Source organism: Azolla caroliniana, unplaced genomic scaffold (genome assembly GCF_043228905.1).
Source record: "Azolla caroliniana isolate FFs.n. ecotype wild unplaced genomic scaffold, voAzoCaro1.0.p SCAF_15, whole genome shotgun sequence".
Lineage (NCBI taxonomy): Eukaryota > Viridiplantae > Streptophyta > Polypodiopsida > Salviniales > Salviniaceae > Azolla > Azolla caroliniana.
Genome location: NW_028230450.1, coordinates 13,228,940 through 13,253,473, shown reverse-complemented (window position 1 = coordinate 13,253,473; position 24,534 = coordinate 13,228,940). Strand labels below are relative to the sequence as shown.

Below are 24,534 nucleotides of genomic sequence, written 5' to 3'. Positions count from 1 at the left end.
GTTTCTTGTTGCAAGTGAAAATCCATTTGAGTGTGTCAATGATATTGTGGATGTAATTGTTTGTATTTGTACGTGGATTTTAGCCAATGACATGTATAATCTATCTAAAAGGTACTTCCAGAAATAGAAAGACAAAGTTGCACTCAAGTGGGACTTTACAAATATCTTGGGAAAAATGCAAAAAAAACCATTTCAAGGTTTTTCTATGCAATAGATATTCCACATGCAAAGGTGGAAAGCCCTTTTTTCCATGATATACTTTGAGTTGTTAGCATTATGGGTCCTTCTTTTAAACCACCATCTACTCACTGATTACGTAAGGACTTAAATGAACAAGTCAAATATGTTGAGTTTGAGCCTTTACGATTCAATGAGTCTTTGAACACATAGGGGTGTACTATTGCAAATGATGGTTGGTTAAACACTATGAATAGACAAATAATTAATGTTTTGGCTTCATTTATCCATATTACAATGTTTTTGAAATCAAGAGATACAAGTGGTCAAATTACGACAAGAGACTACATGTTTACCATTCTAAAAGATGTTATTCAAGTAAGGCAATCAAATGTAGTGCAAGATTATATGGTGCAATACATGATTGAAAATACATTCTAAAAGATGATGCACAAGCCATTGCTCTAAGTTAATATATTGAAAATGTTGCAAATGTACATGGATTGATGTTGTTTTGCGATCAACTTTGAAGATGAGTACTTTCATAACTCAAAAGCGATATGCTTTGGTAATGTTTGACAAATTTAGTAAGAACGATTTGTTCAAACCTTTTAGCATTAGGTTTGCATATAGTTTTATTATTCTTTCTTTCATTGTACGAAGTTTGAACCATACGTACAATTTGTGCATTCGTGCCCAAGAATGATTCAATCATCCGAGAATGGTAAACACCCTCGAAGAATGATAAATACCATACTTTTGGATAAATTATTTACTATAAGATAAATATTTTTTCAAGGTAAAAAATTGCAAAAAAAAAAACACATTACCTTCTTAATACATAATAATATGCTTTTTTCGTAAATTCTAATAACAAAGAAATTACAGAAATGATAGAAATTACAAAGAAATTACAGAAATTACAAAACAATTACAAAAATTACAAAAAAATTACAAAACAATTACAAAAATTACAAAAAAGGTACAAAAATTATTACAAAACAATTACAAAATTTATTGAAAAATTACAGAAATTTTTGTACTACATAGTACATACTATGACCTAAAGTTTAAACAACTTTAAACCCTATTATTAACCCTAAACATACATGAATCTCGTTGGTATGCAGAAATTAATGGCCCGGAGAAGATGTGTAGTCACTGACTCACTAATGACTAGTATGCACGATGCAAGCTCAAGGTTCAAGCAACAGATCGTTCAAGGCTAGATGGGAGAGGAGAGGAGAGGAGAGTGTTGATGTGCAGAGCAAATGGGGGAAAAGGGGGAAAAAGAGGGAAAAAGAGGGAAAAAACAAAAAAAGAAGAAAAAAACACACACGAATATTTGAATATAATTCGTGTTCGTTTTCCAATGTAGGAAAACGAATGATATAGTTGACGAACACGAATTTTACGTACTATGCTTTCAAATATGCAAGATGACAAAGTGCATGGTGGTTAAAGAAGAATTGTAGTTAATGAATAATAGTGCCAAAGAAAGGAATCTAAAATAAAGAAAGTAGATCATCATAAGTCGGAGTAATTCGACCCACGTTGTAGTGTCACTTTTGGCGTTGTTGTGTGACTTGTAGGTTTCGAGAGCTTGCTTGTCGAAGGAGAGGTAGCAGTTGTTGGAGATAGAGCCCCCAAATGGCACCATCCATGTTGGTAGGTTTGGAATGGACGTCAATGGACGGTTCTGGTGGGAGCCGAGGGCCACGCCCATAGAGTGCTCGAAAAGGGTTGATTCGCGTTGACGCTTGAACGGATGTATTGTAGGCGTGGGTGACGAAAGGCAAGATTTGATCCCAGGTTTTGTGGCCTGGATCGATGTAAGCGGCAATCTCCTGCTTGAGGGTCTTGTTGAGGCGTTTCGGTGAGGCCGTTTGTTTGCGGATGGTATGGGGATGTAAACACCTGTTGGACACCTAGTTGAGTTGCAACTGCGTTGAGGACGTCCCCATGGAACTGGCGGCCCTGATCAAATAAGAGTTGGACAGGGCAACCATGTTGAAAAATTACCTTGTGCAAAAGTTGGGATGCGATTGTTGGCGTAGTGACGTCAGGGATGGCAACCGTTTCAACCCATCTGGTGAGGTATTCTGTTATGACCAGGATATACTTGTTGCCACTGGGGGTTTCAGGAAAAGGTCCCATGAAATCCCATCCGACGAGCTCGAAAGGCGATGTGACGGTGATGGGTTGGAGCGTTCCGGCGGGCCTGCTCGCGGGTTTGATGTGTTGACACAAAGCACATTGGTTGATGTAGGTAGAGACAGAGTGTCACATGTTGGGCCAATAATACTTGAGACGTAATTTTTCAAGAACCTTGTGGAAACCCAGATGACCCGACAATGGGTGGTCGTGATAAAATTGGAGATACGTTTGTTGTAGGGCATGAGGGATGTAGAGACGCGGCTCGTGATGTGCCTGAATGAAGAACACCAAGTTATCGCGGAGCATGAACCGTCGTTGTGAGGGAAATGGTTGGAGGGAGCGCAATTGATGGGTTATCTCTCAGATGGCAGGGTCGTGTTGCTGAAGTTTAGCGAGTTGTGGTAGTGGCAGTGGAAGGTCAGATGTCGCGGGTAGAAATTGGACAGCTTGGAAATCGGCGCGAGAGAGACTATCGGCGACCAAATTGGTTACACCTTTTCGATAGGAGAGGGTAAACTGATAATCTTGAAGTGCCAATGTCCATCGCAACAAGCGGCCGAGGGGGTGAGGTCGATGAATCAGAGAAAGTAAGGGCTGGTGGTCAGTCTCAACCGTAACCTACCCGCCATGAAGGTATGGGTGAAGACGCTGGAAAGACCAGACGATCGCAAGTAGTTCCTTCTCAGTGGTTGAGTAGTTCCGTTCAGCCGGCGTGAGAGTTTGGCTAATGAAGGCGACTGCCTTCTCTTGCCAGTGGCAATCGGTTTGCAGGAGGACGGCTCCTAACCCATGGTTAGAGGCATTTGTCTACAACGTAAACGACTGGTCAAAGTTAGGATGGGCGCGTAAACCTAATTCTTGGACTATTGTTTTGAGGCGACGAAAGCTGTCTTCGCAAGCAGGATCCCAAACGAATGACACACCTTTCTTCAAGAGATGACGGAGGGGGAAAGTGACCAAGGCGAGGTTCGGGATGAAGCGAAGGGAAAAGGTGATCATGCCCAAAAAACGTTGCAATGTTTTTATTGAGGTGGGGCGGGGGTAGTCGGTGATGGCAACTACCTTTGTAGGGTTCATACGGATTCCATCGCCAGAGATGATGAAGCCAAGAAAACGGAGGCTAGTGCTTCCCCATGGAATGTGTTGCCGACGTCAGACAGGCCAAACGACATGCGGGTGAACTGGAACAGGCCACGTCGTGTGCGGAATGCGGTCTTGTGGTCGTCAGACGACTTTAAGGGGATCTGCCAATATCCCGAGGCTAAGTCGAGGGAGGTGAAATAACGGGAGCCCTCGAGCTGGTCCAAGAGGTCGTCCACGCGAGGGAGCGGGTAGCGGTCATGGATCGTCACTTAAATGGAATCCAAAACCAGCTCCCTTAGCTTCTTACTTCCTATTCAATTTATAGTCGTACAAAGGTACCCATTTTGGTTGGTTCTACTTAGCTACATGCATCCTAACAAAGGGTATGCTAAAAGGGGCACAAAGGAACACATGCACACCCAACATGAAGGCATGCACTTGCATCCAAGGGACACCACAATATGACTGAAATTGATTTATCAAGCTAGATGAAATTAAAGTATATTGCATGAATAGGTGGGATATGCTACAATCTTCATTACATGCAATAGGATTTGTTTTACATGTAGTATGGGATATAAATGGTCAAGAAAGAAATATTGAGGTATATAGTGGTTGGATAACAACTACTTAGAAGTATGGCCGCATATGGCCGCATCGTGACAATGCGAAAAAGGTCGCCTCATGGAGTAGAAGCACGAAGCAAGTGAAATTGAGCTCAATCCTACTACATAAGAGCATGCAAATCGATGCTTCATTGGCATCAATATTGAATAGGATGATGGCCTGTAATCGTTCACGATGTTGGAACGTCTGACCACCAACAATCGGCAATGAACCAAACCGAATTGGGAAACTACAGCTTAATAGGTAAATAGTTCGGTTCGATTTAAATGGTTTGATGGTTCAAGGTTGTTAGTTGATTATTATATTTAATATTTTTTTAAACAACCTTTTCAATTTAAAGCCTAGTTCTTACATTTGACGAAAAATCATTAAAATTTTGAAATATTAAAAATTGAAATAATGAAAAATTTTAAAAACTTAAAATTGAAAATTGAAAATTTGAGTTTTGACCAAACTTGAAAACCGAAGCTGAGTCATGAAACCGCGGTTTTAATGGTTTAATGATTTGGCTTGATTGTAATGGTTTGGTTTAAACGGTTACGTGGTTCGGCTCGGTTCAAGTTTCAAAATTTTAAAACGGTTCAGTTTAAAACCGGTTTGGTTTTGACACACTTGAAGTGAACTGAACCGAACCGAACCGCTCTCGTATATTTTTGGCTTAGTTAGGCCTGTCTGTGGAGCCATGGATATGGAAGCTTAAGGTTGTTTGGTGGGGCTCACAGGGACTCATGGCTCTGAGCATCGTTGCAGCCTGCTCCATCCCCTCTTCCTTGCGATTTCTGTCTCCCATACATCATCGCACGGAACCTCGGAAAACCTTTCCTTTGTCAGGGATGAAGGCGATTGTTAGACGAAAGAGCAAAGGTTTTGCTCTTTGCTCCATTGAAGAGAGCTCATCTCCACAGCGTGGAAAGGAAGGAGGTTAGTGTTTTCTACTTTCTTCTCTGTTTTCTCAGAATACACTAACAGCTTGCAAAGAAGCCATTGTGACGGAGCTTCCTCTTTGGATTCAGTAATCCCGAATTGTTTTAAAAGCTTCTTGTTCACTCCAGTAACAAGTTAGCAATGTTACTGCAAATCACCTTTAAATTTTGACCCTGAAGGTAACATACATACATTTATACACACATACACACACACATGTGTGTGTGTGTGTCTATGTATGCATATACCAAGTTTTGGTGTCATTCCTGCTTTGTAAACATCTGAAAACCACCTTAAAACTTTCAGAAGCAAAACGAAGATACACATATCAAGTATAGCATAATTTGCACTCAAATTATCCCCTTTAGGTTTGGAGTAGATTGAATGCAAGTAATGAAACAGATACATTTTAACAGATGTAGTAGATGAGGTTTACTATATTTCTTTTTGTGCCTTCAAAGGTATTAGACATTGCTTTTGGGTAAAGGTTTTAGAATCAACCTGTGAAAATTCAAAACTTGGGATGTTTTGCCAAACAAAACCTTAAAATATTGGAATATATCTGTTGTTAAATAATTCCATCATGAATTTTTAGATGAAGTTTCATTACAATTTGGTAGATTTTTATCTCTTGAGCAATGATAAAATCATTATTATTCTTTTGTTTAGGAAATCTGCTCCAAACAGCTGGCTCTATTGGAGCAATGACTGCTTTCAGCAAAGGTCTTGTAAGTTTGTGATTGATGTATAGAGAGGATTAATAAAGGTCTTAATTATCCATGAATGATGTTCTTCATTATTTATTACCACAGGGATTACTTAGAGAAACTTTGCTAGCTGCAGTCTTCGGAGTGGGCCCAATGATTACTGCATTCAAGTACTTCCATTAATTCCTTTATTGACTTTTTGAGAATCGTAATACAAATGGTTATTCTATACACTCTATAGTCATGGCTTTACTCTTTACATATATACAATACACATAGCTCAAGATCTTTAAGATTTGGATTCAAACCTTGTTTTCTAAGTTAGGGAATTGATTCATGCCTTTTTTGACTTAGGACATGTTTGTTTTAGTGCCAGGGGGCTTTGTTGGTGGTGTTATTATTGGCTAAACGCTATTTGATTTTGCTACTGTTTCACCTCAATCAAATATGCAGGTTGAACTTATGATACATGAACTAGACCACACACAAAGTATTTCTTGCCTTCCATTTAATATGTAGCCAGGAAGATTGTAGATATGGACCGTATACAATAGGGTACTAAAAGCAATGCTAATGCTGAGAACAATCAGCAACACTGCTATGGCATACCTGGCTGTTATCTAGAAATATCCCTCACAAATGAAAATGCCCTCAAAGCCAGTAACCACTGAGCAACAATTGTCTGTATCCTGAAGGCAATTAACCAATGAAAGCAGATGGGGAAGTTGAAGAAAGAGATTCTGAGCATGAGTGGAAACGAGAAGGGAAAATATGAAGAATCGACAGGCATGAAGGTGGGTTCGAATCTGTAAAGAACAGCAGCAAGATGACCAATCTTGGTCCTGGCAAAGCCGGTTGGTGATTACGCCATCCTTCAACCAGCTTTTCTTTTTCTCAGTGGCAAAGTTATATTCAAAGGCTTTTTCTTTAATTCCCTTCCGAGTTGCACCTCTTGTTAATGCTAGTTTTTTGCAGTTTTCTGTAGCCCACTGTAGGGTTTGTATATCCTTTGAACTCCAGAATTAGTTCACCCAGCAATTCCGTGTGATTCTTTGCACAGTTAATATAAGCTCCCTTTTAGTGCAGAACACAAATATGACTGATCTTGAAAACCCCAAAATTACAGAAACCATAAAATGAAACAGAAAACTGCTAAATGTAGCAACTTCAGAAACTATGGACTGAAGAGCATCCTGAATACGAAGGTTCTGATACCATCTGTAGAGAATGAAGATCCTTAACATGTTGAGACTGTGATATGGCGTCAAATGTGCATCAAAAGAGATAGACTGGCCAAAATCAGTTTATGCATATCACCACCCTATATAGCAAATGGAGCTATGCATACTGAACGGGGAACTGCAAGAATCCAAAGAAGTATAGGCCTCTTTAAATTCTCTAGAACCATAGCCATAAATGGATACAAAAGGTAGGGCATCAAAACATGGAAGATAGAACTGATAGACCGGCTAGAAACGGTAAAAAATGTCAAACTTCCAAAATGATGTTAGAGGTAGCAAGATTGGCCAACAAAACCAAGGGCCTCTTGTAAGAGACAGTTGGAGGTGCACACTGATGAAAGCGCTTCACTTTTCCAATCTCACGACCTAGCTTCTTTAGTTTATTTTTCTTATTAACTATTGTTTATATGTTTATTAAAACTTGATTAAGGGAAGTAGTTGTAAACAATTATAAACAATTTTGATGCAATCATCTCTTACGTTTTTAAGCTTCTATCAAACTTTATCGATAAAGATATTTTGAGTTCACAAGGTTGTTTGATATAATCATTGATCAACCCCAAGTTGTCGAATTATCCCCATATGTATTCTTAGAGTGCACATTTTGTGATAGCACCCCAAATGAGGAGTAGCTATTGTGCTACTTGACCATATGGGTCGATGAGGTGTCAATTTAGGAAACTGTAGGCGAGTAGGACAAAATGTATTTAGGAAAGAGGGAAGTAGGGTAATAGGATTGAGTAGTCAGGTTGACTAGAAGAACATTCTCTATTGGTAGGTTAAGATGTACTTAGTCTTGAGGTATGTGTTATTTACTTTAAGATAAGTACTATCAAGCACTAGCTTGTATCTAGGGAGTTGGGTCATTTTAAATGACAAGTCAATTGATAGAAAAGGAATATCAACACTACTATCATCTGACTTGCACATTTAATGTGACATTGAGATCAAACAAAGAATATAAATATTCACTCTTTCTCTTACATAGTGGTTGTGACTATTATCTGTGCCCACTAATTTCGTAGTGGGGACAGATAATAGTCTAGATCTCGTCTAACCTCTAAGGTGTGAGTGCATGGGTGGACTACCATTGTGAGCTACTCTCATATGTAATAGAAGGTTTATTTTCAGATATAGATCTCTGTGAGTGTAACTCTATATACCTATCTAGTCAATTCACAATGTTTCTAACAAAGGTCATAAACAAAGAGAGTAGACGTAAGTGCGGCGAATTCCTGATTGCTTATATCCTGTAATTAGCTCCAATTTATAATTTGGGAGGAACCCTAAAAATACTACAAACCACTGTTCTATATGTGGGATAACTTTTGACTCCTAGCATATGGACCCTTATTCCAAAAGCTTCCTATGTAAAGAAAAGAAATAGATCCACCAATCGGCTAAGCCATATTGCTTATTTATAGTTATCTGTTGCGAGCATATATCTTGCTTTAGTAGTCGAGAGAGTGCCACTCATTTCTGCATTTGGGTTATCCAGTAAATTGCTTTACTAATTAGTGGGAAGACATAGCTAGGTGTAGATTTGCTGTAATTGAAATTTCATATTCTAAATTCAAGACACGACAAAATTTCAATATTTAGAATATTGATAAGCCTAAAACATGGCATGCCCATTTTGCCATATTCATTCAAAGGAGCTCCATGTCTTCATGTCCAAACCAATGTTCAAACCCTTGTCAAATAACAATTATAAGAACCCACATACAAGGATTGATTGTACACAATTATAATATTAAAGACACTTACAAAATCTGAAGATCCCAAGCTTTGTACGAACTCCTCCACTAACATTCGAATAGTTTGCATCACATAATATCCATAGTTAGTCCCATTGGCCTGAGTTCCCAAGCTTTGTACGAACTCCGCCACTAACATTCGAATAGTTTGCATCATATAATATCCATAGTCAGTCCCATTGGGCTGAGTTGGGATGTGGAGTTTGTGATGTTAGTTCTGTGGGTATGATGCAATGGTTTTTAGGTGTGGTTGAGACCATCTTTATAGTCATCTCTACCAACCTCTACAATGCATGGGTTGACACATTATTCAATGGATTGCAAAATACCTTGGTTGGTCATCTTCTGTGCAACCAAACTGTTTGGACTATTGTGCGTCTTCATCCAAAGCACCCATTGGCCAACATGCATTGTGGGTATGAATGTAAAATCTCGCTCTTGCACATGTCCTAGGATATTGTTAACCTTGTTGCTTTGAATGTCAAGTTGCACCCAAAGTGGATCAACAATCCAATACTGGCTAGAGACCTCTTGTGGATTCGTATATTCCATCCATGTGTTGAAGATGTTCATGGTTCATGTGGAGACCATCTCCCCCGCTTTGCTCAATCATTGCAAATTAGTGTCGCTGACATAGACCGATAGATCCAATCTCTAACAAGCAAGTTGGAACCTGTTTTCAGGACGAAAATACAAGTAGAACAAACCTTTAACACTTGCCATACTTGATGAACAAAATGAACAAACCCTTAAGTCTTTGGCATACCTAGTGAACTTATTACCACCTATCATGTTCATTGATCTTGAGGCTATCTCATGTGCAATGTGAATGGTTCCAACATCCTTAGGTTCTTCATCTGAATTAGATGGAATCTCCTCACACAAGGCCAGGTCCATCTTTGGTCGTTGGACGTTGTTTTTACCTCTTTTGGGTTGATTTGGTGTGGAATTAGATTGTGGGTTCTGTCCACTCCTAATTGAGATGTCAATGGTTGGACATTTTGGAGTTCACAAAACATTGGAATTAGTTTCTAGAAATTATTGGTGGCCGCATCTTCGTAATTATGTTGAGAATTACATTTGTAGTTGTGATGCATATTGTTGGTCCAAGTGTCCTCGTCATTGACCATATGGGTTTCTCCAACCCTTATTAGTTCTTGATGGTCCGTGGAAGTCGATATCTGTGGATTTCATTATTGATCTTCCATCTTCCAAAGGTTTTGATGTCATCCTTACTGTTATAGCTCGGTTCTCTAAGATGGCACAATTTCTACCATGCACGAAGACTATTAATAGTTTAGAGACAACTGATTTGGTTATGCGTGAAGTGTTTCAGTGTCTGGTATTCTTGATGACACCATTAGTGATCAGGGCCCACAATTCATCTCGAAATTTTTGGAAACATTTGCTTGGGCTCTTCCATATTGATTGTAAACTCTCTTCAAGCTATCACCTAGAGACTGATGATCAAACCGAACGTTGTCGTGAGAAAACCAAGTGGGATGGATAAAATGGGGATGTGCAACATTGCACATGCACTTAGAAGATTTGTAAAAGAAACAAATATTAAAAAAGGAAGGGTAAATGTAAGGCGTTAAAAGTGCACTACGAAAATCCATAAAGTGTAAATGTGATGTGCACATGCACATGTAAACTAAAGGGAGAGTACATGAAGTATGGGTGTAGTGAGTGGTGGGCATAGTGTGTGTGTGAGGAGAGGGAGTTAAGGCTCCATCAATCTCTCCTCCTAAGATAAAGGCCAAATATTCCCCCCTTAAAAGAACAGGGGGTTGACCTCTTCTTTATGTAATGTGCCTCACCCATTACTACTATAAAAGGGAGTGAGGGGCCATTTTTGAGGGGCTTCCACTTTTGGGGTTTCTTTGGGTTGCCATTTGGGTTTCGGAATTTTGGGTTTTAGGATCTCGTTTTAAGGGTTTCATTCGTCTTCTTCTTCTTCTTCTTCTTTTCCCCTATCCGGTTAGGGTTTCATCTACAGGGTTTACATTCGGCCTACATGGCCACGGTTGTAATTGGTGTGGTGCTTTCCATAATGTATCTTGTCTTGTTTAGATCTTATTCTCTTGAATCTTAATCTGTTGAATCTTAATCTTTCTCTTCCTTCTCGGTTGAACTCGCAAGCTTCTCTCCCTCCTCTTACTCCCTAGTCCAAGACCCCCGTGGTCAAGTCCTATCCGACACGCACGCGCGGATTTCCGCGACATTTGGTGAACCCGACGTGAAGGGCACAAATGGAGGACGAGGATGGAAGCTTCATTGGAGGCATATGGGTACAAGAAACTGGAGGGGAGAAGTCAGGATGAGTTCGATCCATGGGTGGCGTCGGTGAAGGCCCATCGAAGCGTGATGGAAGCATTCCAAGAGTTCGAGCGTCGTTTTGCTCAACTCTTGGAGTGGGATCGGAGATCAGTGGGGGCGGACAAAGCCCTCCTATTTTTGAAGACGGTCCATCGGGAGGAAAGGATCGACATTTTATTCGAGCTCGAAGATGATCATGGAGCACACAGCCTCACCGATGATTGGTCCGAAGTGGAGTGGGTATGCCGGCAACACGATGAGAAGCGGTCGGCCACAACACGGCCTACGAGCGGCGGAGAAGAGAGGGTGGTGAGTGACTATGCATTGTCGCTGGAAGAGAGCTCAATGCGTAATGGTTCGGAGGAGTTCGACCAAGAAGCATTGATACGGGAGGCGTACGAGATCGTGAAGTCAAAGATCGAAGCCGAAGAGGGGTTTATTAAGGAGTTGGGTCCGAGAGGATCGGAGGACGCGGAGGAAGATGCCTCCCTACGCACGGAGGATGGGGCCTATGTGGAGGCCGAAAGAGCGTACGACGGCGACATGGGAGAGGGTGCGGAGCGAGCGATCCTCTCGTCTTGCAAAAAAGGGACGGCCATGGAGAAGGCAGGAGACTACGGAGCAGGGAGCACCACTTCGAGAGTGGGCGGAAGTTTTGGGACACGGTTGCTCGAAACATCGAGCGGGGAGGAAGCAAGCGTAATCGAGGCTTGTGCGATCGGGGACGGGGTAGCCACAGACAATGACGTCCGGATGGAGGTGGCTACGGACATGACGAGCGGTGGTGCCGGGACCTTGCCTCACACCGGTTCTTGAGACTTTGGCAGTTGGCCACGAGGGCCCACGTGAGACCGGAGAGACGGACGGTGACGGCGGCAAGGCGGGCGACCAAGATGTTGACAAGGCGAAGGAGGAAGATTGAACTGAACGGAGATGAGGTCCCTCGACACCGGTGCCGGAGGCTATGACGGTTGCGCCCGAGTGCCAACATAAGACGGGTGGCGGCGAGGAGTTGGAGATCGAAGCGGATGACGATGCCGAAGCATGCATCCTGTGCGGAATGACGACAATGAAGGGGGGAGAGTTCGATGCGGAGGTCGGGACTACGACGAGTGAAGGGCGAAAAATGAAGCATGCACTACGGCCGCTCGAGGGCCAAGAAACAAGCATGCACCCGGAGGAGCCGCAACGAGTGACCGATGATAGCGGTCAGGTCGAGCCTTTGAGAGGCAAGTACGGGAAGAAAGCACCCTACTGTGAGAGAGCACCACGGTCAAGGGTGAAATGAGGAACGCGTAATGTGGTCACATGAGGACCTAAGAAGGAGCGCATATTCGGAGGTCAACATCGATGCGTGGGTAAAGCCTATGGAAGGCAAGCACGGAACGGAGGGAGACGGCATGCTTAGGTGCTTGGGATGACGATCGGGCCGAAGGAGGAACATACGAGGTGTGTGAGGGATGGTATCCGACATGCGGTCGGAGTGGTCGGGAGTCTAATCGGAGAATACACGCGGCGGACAAAGGAAGAGCGATCGGATCGGCGACATCGTTCGGGAGGTCTGCTACGACCGGCCGGGGAGGAAGATGTGAGCATCATATATGGTGGATCGGATGGAGCCGATGGTTCGGGAACATGTGGCGGACACGATGGATCGGGAGGCTATGTTGGTTCGTATGGGAAGGATGGGCATGCTCGAAATGGAAGACGAAGTCGGGCAAGGCTAACGAGGAAGCGACGGAACTTGGTTAATCACCATTGCCGAAAATCTCACCTCTTTCCCTTTCTTGGCTCATACCGGTGGATGTGCGGTTTGGTGGGGCTGGATGTCATAAGGATTTTCGACCATGGTGAGAAAACCTAGTGGGATGGATAAAATGGAGATGTGCAACATTGCACATGCACTTGGAAGATTTGTAAAAGAAACAAATGTAAAAAAGGAAGGGTAAATGTAAGGTGTTAAAAGTGCACTACGAAGATTCATAAAGTGTAAATGTGATGTGCACTTATGTGCACATGCACATGTAGACTAAAGGGAGAGTACATGAAGTACGAGTGTAGTGAGTAGTGGGCATAGTGTGTGTGTGAGGAGAGGGAGTTAAGGCTCTATCAATCTCTCCTCCTAAGATAAAGGCCAAATATTCCCCCATTGAAGGAAGGGGGGGTTGACCTCTTCTTTATGTAATGTGCCTCACCCCTTACTACTATAAAAGGGAGTGAGGGGCCATTTTTGAGGGGCACATTACATAAAGAAGAGGTCAACCCCCCGTTCTTTCAATGGGGGAATATTTGGCCTTTATCTTAGGAGGAGAGATTGATGGAGCTTTAACTCCCTCTCCTCACACACACTATGCCCACTAGTCACTACACCTGTACTTCAGGTACTCTCCCTTTAGTCTACATGTGCATGTGCACATAAGTGCACATCACATTTACACTTTATGAATCTTCGTAGTGCACTTTTAACACCTTACATGTACCCTTCCTGTTTTACATTTGTTTCTTTTACAAATCTTCCAAGTGCATGTGCAATGTTGCACATCCCCATTTTATCCATCCCACTTGGTTTTCTCACTATAGCCGAAAATCCTCACGACAACATACCAAGCAAACCTTTCAACAGTATCCTCATCTTTTTATCAACTATCAACAGGATGATTAGGTTGACTATTTGCATTTTGTGGAGTTTGCTTACAATAATTCAATTCATTCTTCTACCAAATTTACTCCAAGAAGGCTCAAGATGGCAGTTCCATCATTTGCTTCCTATAATGTGGATGGTATGTTGATAGCTAGTCCTAAGAAAGGTGAAATTGAAGCTTTAAGGGCTAAGTTAAGTGTTGCTAGTCACAGCAAGGGAATTATTTAACATCTTTCTTTTTCAATTTTTTTTTACTTAAATGTTTAATATCCATGAATATCTGTTTATAGGATCTCAATTAAAATAAATATGAATTCATTTCCTTCTCATATCATCGTTTCAAATGTCTTTTTTGCAGCTATTCATCAGTTCTACCTGGATTTTTCATGGCGATATTTGGTGGTATTAACCAAAGAAAAGAGTCTCAGCTAAATTATCAAGTGCACATGCCAATATTCTGACTTAAATCGCCTGGTTCACTTTTATTGCAGGTATAAATGGTCCATTGCAAATTACAACTATGTCTTTTTTGAGGTAAAGCTAGAGCTGAGTTAGCTGTGCAGAAAATGGCAGTTTACTGCCTAGAAATGAGCTAATTTTTTCTTGAAGAATTTCTCAAAGTTCTAGGGAATGGTCAGATCTTGTCTAGGAAATTAGCCTCTCTATTCCATTTTTCTCTATTTTTTATGGGTTTAGACTTTGTCCTCAGCCCACTACCTTAAAGACATAGAGCTACTTGTCTTATCTTGCATACCTTTCATATATTGTATGTCCTTTTACATACAGCTATTTGTCTTATCTCCTTTTGCATATTCTATCTTGCATTTAGTACAATTGGAATCCATTTTGGACTAGCTGAATCTTAATTCACACCTAACTTGCTTTGGAAAAGAAATGTATTTGTTTCCTAGTTTTGGAACTGATGAAACATGTCCTTTTTGTTTCTTGTTTCACATCTCTTGCTACCTATCATACTTGCAACTATGAATGTGAGAAATGCAATGTAGTCGAGAGTCAACTGATGATTAGAATTTCCCTTTAGAAAATAGAAAGAAAGATATATTAATGTCTTTTAAGAGGCAAAAATGGCTTGTAAGGCCAAACTACATCTTAAAATATTGTCTTTTCTTTGATAACAACAAACCAAAATAAACGTAACTAAAACTAAAGGTATATAAAAATAAATGTGACTAAAGGATCCTATTATCTATACATATAACATTATCAACTCATATAGATTAATATTGATCCTCATAAGATCTTTAGCATAGGTCGATCCAGAATGTAGAGATCTCCAAAACGAGGGAAGCACCTACAACAACAATAAATGATGGCGTTTATCTGTTGATGACAAAGGTGGTGAGATTGTACTCCACGAGGCCGGGGACTACTTTCATGAAAAATTTCTATTGTCCAATTTGTCATGGTCGGGAGTCAACTTGTGTAGCCCTTCATTAACTTGTGGCATGAGGAGTGATTGGACTAAAGAAAGTTGTGATTGTATTATTGTCCTTCAACAATGTCTCTTATGTCTCTTGAGTTCTAGGAAGAACAACACCCACAAACCAATCACCATGAGACCTGCTGAAACATGCATGGGATTAGGCAAAGGATCTCCAGAGTATTGGGTATCCGTAGTCAAGCCAGGCCGAATAATCTATGAATTGGGTGGAGTGTTAGAAGAGATAGCAAGAGCTGCTATGGAAATTTCTGCTCACAAGATGCCTATATCGACCCGAATAGTGACTACGGTTGGATTTTGATACTAAGTCGATTAATTTAAGAAGAATACCCTAATCTGATAACTACTATCGATATTCGCTATTAAAGTAAAAAAAAATGCTAGAACAAGGAGAATTCGACAACTAAATAATGAAAGTAACGGTTGTTTTTGCGACCGACACTGCCTGTGATCGGTGTTAGATCAACAATCGATCTCATTGTCACTATAAAAAAAAAAGCAAATTTTTTAGATGTACATGACAGCATCAAAAAGTTTTGACCATTCGATTTGACCTTTGGAAGGTCAGATTCGAAAGCACCCTTTGCTTAAAAGGATGTGCAGAAGCATTGGAGGAAAATAAATCAGAATCAGTTAGTATGGATGATGCTACTTAGAAACTACTCGATCATAAGGCTGTTGTCCATACTTACATGGCAGTATGAGATGAAGTTTTAGGAAATATTAAGGGGCTGACTTGTGGTTACGAGATATAAAGCAAACTGAAGTCAATGTACAAGTCAACCATTGTAGTGAATCAAGTTCACTTGATTAGAAGGCTCATGGTTGAACAACTTGAAGATGCCTAGTCTACAATTGAATACATTTCAACATTCAATTGTCTACTCAATCAGCTTCAAGATTTGGGACTGCAAATCTTTGATGACAAAATGAAGGTAATATTCTTACTAATGACGTTTCTTAAAACATGGGAGGCTCTTGTAGCCACACTCTTAAGTAGTGCAAGTCTTTCATTTGATGGAGTTACTGAAGAAATTTGGCAAAAAGCAAGTGGGGAGTCTTCTGGTTCTACCAACATAACAAGAGGCAAAGTTGCAACAAAGAATGCATCAATGCAAAGGTCCAGAAGCAATAGCATGTAGTTTGATGTTGTATTCCTTGATCTGAGAGGTATGCCCTAAATGTCATGTTAACTGTTCCATTATCAGACCTCAACACTTTTACTACTGCACCATATTGAGTTTGAACTGCTCTATGAAAATCTTTAAAACAAGCAAATACTTCATTCTTTTTCCTCATCAAATATAACCAAGTCAGACGAGAGAAGTAGTCAATGAAAGAGACAAAACTTGTGGAACATGGTCCCCAAACATCGGAGTGTATTACATCAAATGCATGGGAACTCCTATGACCTGAACTAGCATATGAGCTTTTAGTAAGCTTACCAAATTCACATGCATCACAAACAAGTTTTGTTTTATCAGCCTTTTCAAAAAGGTGTGGATACACCCGACTCAAAACGCCATAAGAGGTATGTCCCATACGTTGGTGGTAAAGTATCAACAACTCCTCATAACTCATTTTAGATCCCCTTACATCTGTTCCTTCTACCATAGATGCTAATGCTGAATCCAGCCCTTCACGATCCAAATACCATAGTCCACTATGCCATGTGCTAGTCCCAAGTCTCCGACCTGTCCCTTTCTCCTGGAATATCACTTTGGGAATATCAAAAGAAACAACACAATTTAGTTGGTGTATGATAGAACTTATGGATAATAAGATTACTGGGAAAGAAGGAACATGCAACACATTAGACAATGTCACAGAGTCGGTACATTTTACTATACCTATACCCACTACAGGTTGTGTTGTACCGTCAGCAATTTGAATGCTTTCTGGCATTGATAAGTCAGTATATGAGGAGAATTCACTAGTATTACTTGTCACATACCTAGATGCACCAGAATGAATTATCCATTCTGGTGTAGAGGCAAGAGTATTTGTGTTGCTAGTACTTGTGGCTGAATAAGCATAGGTGGCAATGTTACCTCTTGACATGAATGAAGTATCATCTGTGGCTCTTTGCTTCCTCCTAAGTATTTCTAAGAGAGCTTGATCCTCTTCGGTGAACACCACCTTAGTTCCTTCCTCTTCTTTTGTTACCATCAAGTTTGCTTGGTGACCTCCTCTTGCACGTCTTCGGCCCCCTCGACCACGACCTCTAGTTTGTCCACATCCTCCATATTCTCTCTCCTTCGATGGTTTAGGGCAAGCATTCTTTAAATGACCAGCTTCACCACAATTGTAGCATTTTCGATTTTCACTTCCGCTTGAATTTGACACCATTAGTGCTGATCGTACCCTTGGAAGTCCGGTAGTGTCAGAGAGCAGCTTCATTCTACTCTCCTCTTGTATCATAGTCGCAATTGCCTCATCAAGTGTGGGAATTTCAGCCTTGGCTAGAAGAACTGCCCTTCTTTGATCAAACGACGGGTTGAGATGTTTCAAAAATTGCACGGTTCTTCTTTGAGCAGAAATTTCCTTGCTCTTACGTTGAGGATTATTGCACACTGTCACAGACGAGAAATGATCGTATTCTGCCCATAGACGCTCCAGCTCTATGGCATATTCCTGAATCATCCTATCTCCCTGCCAAACAACATCTATCTCTTGCTTGATTTGAAATACTCTCATGTTGTTTCCCCTCCCAGCATACGTCTTTTGCAATTTCTCCCATATCTCCTTCACACTTAAAATTCCATCAACTGTTGTGGCGATTGATGGAATCATGGAGTTGAGAAGCCACGTGTACAAAGACATGTGGGTAGCTCTCCATGCTTTCCATTCATTGCTCGTAATGACAAGAGGTTCTTTCTCTTCTCCTGTTAGGTAGACGTCAAGGCTTCTCCTTGCCAAGGCACCTATAATCCGACGCGACCAGCTCAAGTATGTGGCAGGTCCATCGAGTTTGAACTCAACTGGGAGGAATTCAAGTTGGGGAGGTGGTTGTGTTCATGTCACACCTCCAGATGCCACAATCTCAGCCTGCTTCATGGTTGTGTTTTCACCTCATCCTCGTTCAATTTTAAGAACACCTCATCCATCTTCTCAACTTGGCCTATCTCTGCACTCCTCTTTTGACTTCTTTTCTCAAGTCACCTCTCAATCACATAGCAATGTCATCCCAAATGGAAAAAAAATCCCCCTTTCCTCTCTTGGATGCTAGGACAGTGCCATTCCAATCGCTGTCATACCAGCAGAAGGGTTGATCTAGGGTTTTACAGAGGGGCGGATCTATGCTCTGATACCATAAAGAAAAATGAGAAGGCACATCTATTCAGTAATATACATTGGTATGTCACAACTGGAGGGAGAAAATACAGAGATCGCTTATTTTTACATGAGGAGAAAGTTCCTCTTTATAAAGGCCAAGATATGGCCGTTGGGCTAGCCGTTATAACTTTTAAACATTCTCAACAGATACGGTGCAAAAGATGAGATGGGTTATAGAATTTGGTTATTGCAACTCCGAAAGCTAATTAGAAGTTTTGATGTTATATTCAATGAAGCAAAGCTGCCTAAATGCAATTGTACCTCAACAAAATAAAAAAGGGTGAAAATTCAGCAACAGCCAACCATTGACTCAAAAATAACCTCTTTGGGTGATTAACAAGTAGAGATTTTCAAAGCAGTTTTATTGCCAGAAAAAAATAGACAACAAAGCAGAAAGAAAGAAAGAAAGAAGAAAGATATATTAACGTCTTTTAAGAGTCCAAAATGGCCTATAAAACCAAACAAGAGATTACATCTGAAGTGTTGTCTCGTCTTTGAGAACAAATCAAAATAAAATAAATATTACACAGTAAATATAAAAGTAAATAAGATGAAAAGAAAGGAAATGAGGGAATCTGGTTTTTGGCACATGTGAGATTCTCAAGTTAGGTATATTGTAGCTTTTGTCTTTGAAAGATCTCTAGCATAGGTCGACCCAGAATGGAAATGTCTTTGAAGCAAGGGGAGCACCTACGATGGTGGGAGATAATGGCTTTTATGTGTTGATGACAAGGGTGCCGAGGTCGTGGTCCATGGGGCCGGGGCCTACGTGCATGGCAAATTACCATTGCCTGATCAATTGTAACCCCTTTGTTATGTCCTGATTTGGAGCCCATTTGTGTAAACCCAAGTATAAGGTTTGTCTTGAAGCCAAAGAGTACAAACAAATACAAGAATCAATTTTTAGGAGGTTTTTGCTCTAGTAGTGAAAATGACTACACTTAGAAACTTTTTGCTATTTCAGCGTTTTTGGATTTGGAGCTATATCAAATGAATGTAAAGATGCTTTTCCTTCATGGAAGCCTCGATGGGGAGCTTTATATGTTGCAGCTTGAAGGGTTCACAATTCTAGGAAAGCGCATCTAGTTTGCAAACTTCGATACCCCACACCTACGCTATAAGCAATTGGTCTCTATACTCTCATATGGCGTCACCTATATAGAAAAGGAAACTAATGAAAATCCTATTATTTTGGTTTTGTATGTTGATGACATGCTCATTGCAGGAATTAAAATGTAAACTCAAATCTGCATTTTCCATGAAAGGTCTTGATAAATCTGAGCACGCTCTTGGGATAAGAATCAAACGGGACAGACAAAAGAAGTTACAATTTGTGTCTCAAGAGAAGTGTGGATCATTGCAGTATACAATGGTATCAACATGACCTGCTATTGCATATGTAGGAGTAGTTAGTAGATTTGAGTCAACCTAGACAAAACCATTGGTCTATTATCAAGTTTATCCTTATATATATCAAAGGCACTAAGGAAAAATGCATTTTTTATGGAAAAAGGGGCATGATACTTCACGGCTATTGTGATTCTGATATGCTCAAGATCTAGACGCAAGAAAGTCTACTTACAGTTACATCTATACTGTCAAAGGGGGAGCTATTTTTGTGGTCTTCACGTGGCAACAATTTTTTGCACTCTACTATAGAAGCTGAGTATATCTCAGTTGCAGATGCTTCTAAGGAGGCTATTTGGTTAGTTTTTTGTGTAGTGAGTTTTGCCTCCCAAAGCTAATTCAAGTCTGACATTGTATTGTGATAACCAAAATGCCATATGTTTGGCAAAGAACCCTGTTTACCACGCAAGGACTAAACATATCGATATTCTCTATCGCTTTATTAGAGAGGTGATAGAGGATGGAGTAATGCTAGTAAAGGTTGATACTATTGAGAATCTAGCAGATTGTTTAAAACACTGCCTTGAGCGAGTGGGAGTTATCTAGTGGAGTAACCTAGCTCCTTTTAAGTAGGAGGATGTTGGGATTATACATTGGCTAATGACTTACATAAGGGTTCTCAGATTTAAGCTCTTACTTGTGAGACTGGTCGATGCAATCCTCTAAATCTATATTGTCCAGTCTCTATCCACAGGTGATAAGAGGATGTCTGGACCTGCCTCATCTCTGTGTGAAGGGCATTTGCCATGTGTGTATCCATTTACTCCACTTGAATAATGTAACCATCCCGGGACACAGAAGAGTAGTTTATGATTGGCCATCTGCACTTTTTGTATTGATTCATGTTTGTGACAAGTTCACTTTAATGATAACTTGGAAAAAGCTTGAGTGCAGGAAGTTTACTCTTGCGCAGAAGGGCCACATGTCAATTTTGATGGCTTTATGTTCAGTTAATACAGGTCATGTTTTTGTGCAAAAAAGCAGCATACTCATAAATGTGTGTGTGGTTAGATACAGGGAAAGAAAGAAAGATATATTAAACTCCTTTAAGAGGCCCAAATGGCCTGTAAGATGAAACAATTGATTACATCATAAGTGCTGTCTCGTCTTTGAGAACAAATCAAAATAAATAAATGTTACTGAGGAAAAAAAAGTAAATAAGATAAAATGAGACTAAAGAATCTTGTTATCAGTACATGCAAGATTTCCAATTCAGGTATATTATAATTTTTGTGTTCGAAAGATCACTAGCATAGGTCGACCTAGAGTGGAGAGGTCTCCAAAGCAAGGGTCGATTCCTGTTTAGTAGGTAGTTCTATCACGTTCCCTAGTTCTATAATTGTTTTTGTCCCCTTTCTTTGGGTATAGCCGCAAGGGATGGGGGGCTGCTGCCTTTTCTTTGCCTCCTCCAGGACAGGAACAGGAGAGAAGAATGAAAAAAATTATTTATGTATAATGAAGAAGCATAACCTGCATGACTTGGAAAATGTGTAGAGAATGATGATAGAGTGTATTGTAGTAGAGTATAAAAGTATGATCTCTATTGTATTTCCTCATGGTAAATGGTTATTGACATATAGCTAATTATTAAAGTGGAAATTGTAGTATAATGTTTTAGTGCAATGTAAAATAGTTTTATGTTGAATTCTTATGTTGATTTCTTTCGTTTTTAGCAAATATGGAAGGAAGAGAGGGCAAGTCTTAGTGGGAAAGATTTCAACATTTATTGCTTTGGTCAGAACTTATCCCTTATTTCATATATGTCTTTTTATTCGGATGAGATATCTTCTGAAATTTATATAAAGAAATATGCGACTGTACTCAGGTTACTGGTGCCATCACTCTTGTACTTTCAATCTTCCCAAGCAATATCATTGATGTTGTAGCTCCAGGGTATTTATGCTCTCTTGAACGAAAACGATAAGAATATAGGACATGTTTATCTTTACAATGAACACACCAGTAAAGGCAAAGAATCTGTATGCTACACTCTCATGATTACATTTTGGGTTTGCTATGCGGTTGATTTTATGCAGACTTTTGAAGGAATACTCACAAAATGGTTCTATCACTAGGACTCTAGCTATTATTCAGGTAATGTTGATGCATTGTATAATGGAGTTAAGTTTTCCATTGATCAGTTGCTTTGCCCTTTTATTTTGTCCACCACAAATTATATGGTTCATGTAGCTGTTTCTTGTTGACAATTCCTATTCAGTTGAGAATAATGGCTCCATGCGCATTAATGGCTGGTCTTATAGGCGTGGGCTTTGGCAGCTTAAGGTCAGCCTAAATAAATCTTAAAAAACTGTAATTTCCCATATCTTCTAATATAACTAGAGCAGTTTTGTGGAAAATTCTTTTGCATGAATGAGATTTGATTTTGCCCCATTATATTGATTCACTTGTGATACTGTGCATTGAGTGAACTTTTCTTTGCTTCTATAATTTCATAGGTGACTGAAATTTATAGTCTACCATAGTTCATTTTTGTAAGATTTACAACATTACTAAGACCTCCACATATGACACCCAGGACCCATCCTGCATAAGTTATGGTGTGGATACCTCATTGAAGAGGTACAGTATCATCTTGAAGTATACATAGGGAGTGAGGGCTTCATGTAGTGTTATATGGACAAACAAGAAATATGGCAAATACTTCTGTCCATTACACAATTTACCCCTAATTCATCACATGTTATGCCATACCTTCTATTTGTGCAGTTCACAGTGGAACATTACACACTAAACTTGTTTCAAACGTGGAGTTTATATACTTAATTCATGCATACATGCATGACGAAGGATGTGTTTTTCAAATATATACTGGGTACAATCTTCCTTTATTCACAGAACTTAGCTAAAATACTCTATAAGAATTAAAATGATATGTACTATGATTTATACATTCAACATATGAGGCATAACACACTACATTGCTGCCAAAAGAACCATTTATTGTGGATGTAATACATGTTTCAAGAAGAAATAGAGGCTGCTGATTGAGATATGCTCCATTTATGTAAGCTCATGAGCACTGCCATATTTGTTTTGTTGTTTTTTGTGATCCTTCATGTTCCATCATCTATTTGTGGAGATATTTTGTGGTAATTTCTCTTTGATTTTTTCCTTAAAATATTCAGATTGTTGGTTTGTGTCCTTACATATTTACTAATTCATCTTAGCTATCAAAACATTACATACTTAAATGTCTCGTTGCTTTCATGATAGTGCTGCTGGCGTTTATGAAGTGTTGGCCTTAAGTCCAAGCCTCTCCAGCCTGTCCATAATTGTTGTGGTATATATACTCTTCTCCATAATTCAGGTTATAATGTTTTCGCCAATAATTGTCGATAGCTTTATAGTACCAGACATGATTATTTATGTGAAAAGGATGGTAGCATTGAACAAAATGAAATAAGGACATATTGACGTCTTTAAGAGGTCAAAATGTCGTATAAGACCAACAAAGAGATTACATCTTAAAATGTTTTCTCTTCTTTGAGAACAAGAAACAGAAATAAATGTAACTAACTAAAAAAGTAAATAAAAATAAATATGGCTAAAGAATCCTGTTATCTATACATGCAAGATTCTCAAGTCAGATAGATTTTAGTCTTCGAAAGATGTGCAACATGGGTTGATCTAGAATGAAGAGATCTCTGAAGCGAGAGAATCACTTACGAGGGCAGGAGATTATGGCTTATATCTGTCGACATGGCACACGAAATTGATATTGACCCTTTGCAGTGTCCTAGTTGAAAGCCCACTTATTTAGCCCTTGATTGGCTTGTAAACTAAGAATGGTGGGGCTAAAGAAAGTTATGATTGTTCTTTGTTCATGCCCTTGTATGGTTGTATTGTTGTCCTTTAACAACTTCTCCTTGTGTCCCTTGACTACTAGCAAGAACCCCAAGCACTGTTGGTCCTCATATGCCAATACCTTGCATAGTGAGCCAAGGTCTTGGTTAAAGAGCAATGGCATATCCCTCTTATTTCATAAAAAAAGTACATGGCAAACATAGAGTTCTTCAGATTCCACTCCTTGACAACACAATTGGCAGATTCTTTCTTCTAGAGGTGTGCATGCATATCAGCCGACGTCAATCTCTTAATTAATCTGAAGGGGTCGGTAGCTGCCATATGACATTGCCCAACGCATGCGATAGATGTATGTCCATTTAAGAGGATGTGGTGATGAATCCAACCTTCAACGTGTGTAAAAAGTGTGGCATATAGTGGGTCATCTTCCTATCCAGAGATGTAGGGCTGATCTGTTTTCTTCCAATATCCAATTGAATAATATTAGTTCAGGTTACTATATTCTTTTCCAGTGTGGTCATGTTCAAAGGCAAAAATAGACATGGAAGATGTATATATTTCCCTAGCAGACCAAATTGGTATATGAGACTCAACAAGATATTATAACTAGACATATTGTCTATTATATGATAACATTAAGGGAAACTATAAGAATGTGCCTAAGTATGCTTTGAAAATATATACTGATGCATGATAAATTTTATTTTCTAACTGTGTTTTTTTCGTGTATATCAAATTTGTTTATTATTTTGGTCTCATTATATCTTTGTTTCTATGGTGAAGGTTATTGTGTACATAGCTTTTCTTGGTATTTATAACCATTCCTTAGGAAATCCTATTACAGGCGAGTTTTCGACACTTTATCTCAATG

The 24,534-nt window shown here is 39.8% G+C and overlaps 1 protein-coding gene across 4 annotated transcripts in view; it reads left to right on the top strand.

Annotated features, from left to right (window-relative positions):
• The first annotated feature begins 4,741 nt into the window (after positions 1-4,741).
• The window catches only part of LOC147854704 (uncharacterized), a 36,598-nt gene continuing 16,805 nt past the window's right edge, over positions 4,742-24,534 (top strand). The window contains exons 1-11 of one of the 4 annotated variants that reach the window (XM_087331265.1): positions 4,742-4,965; positions 5,638-5,696; positions 5,781-5,845; positions 13,992-14,035; positions 14,125-14,167; positions 21,512-21,572; positions 21,664-21,731; positions 21,875-21,932; positions 22,057-22,121; positions 23,073-23,139; positions 24,447-24,507. In XM_087331265.1, the coding sequence (XP_087187391.1) occupies positions 4,773-4,965; positions 5,638-5,696; positions 5,781-5,845; positions 13,992-14,035; positions 14,125-14,167; positions 21,512-21,572; positions 21,664-21,731; positions 21,875-21,932; positions 22,057-22,121; positions 23,073-23,139; positions 24,447-24,507 (784 nt within the window). In that variant the 5' untranslated portion in view covers positions 4,742-4,772. The remainder of the gene's footprint in view (positions 4,966-5,637; positions 5,697-5,780; positions 5,846-13,991; positions 14,036-14,124; positions 14,168-21,511; positions 21,573-21,663; positions 21,732-21,874; positions 21,933-22,056; positions 22,122-23,072; positions 23,140-24,446; positions 24,508-24,534) is intronic. The other 3 variants (XM_087331263.1, XM_087331264.1, XM_087331267.1) reach the window with 3 other exon arrangements.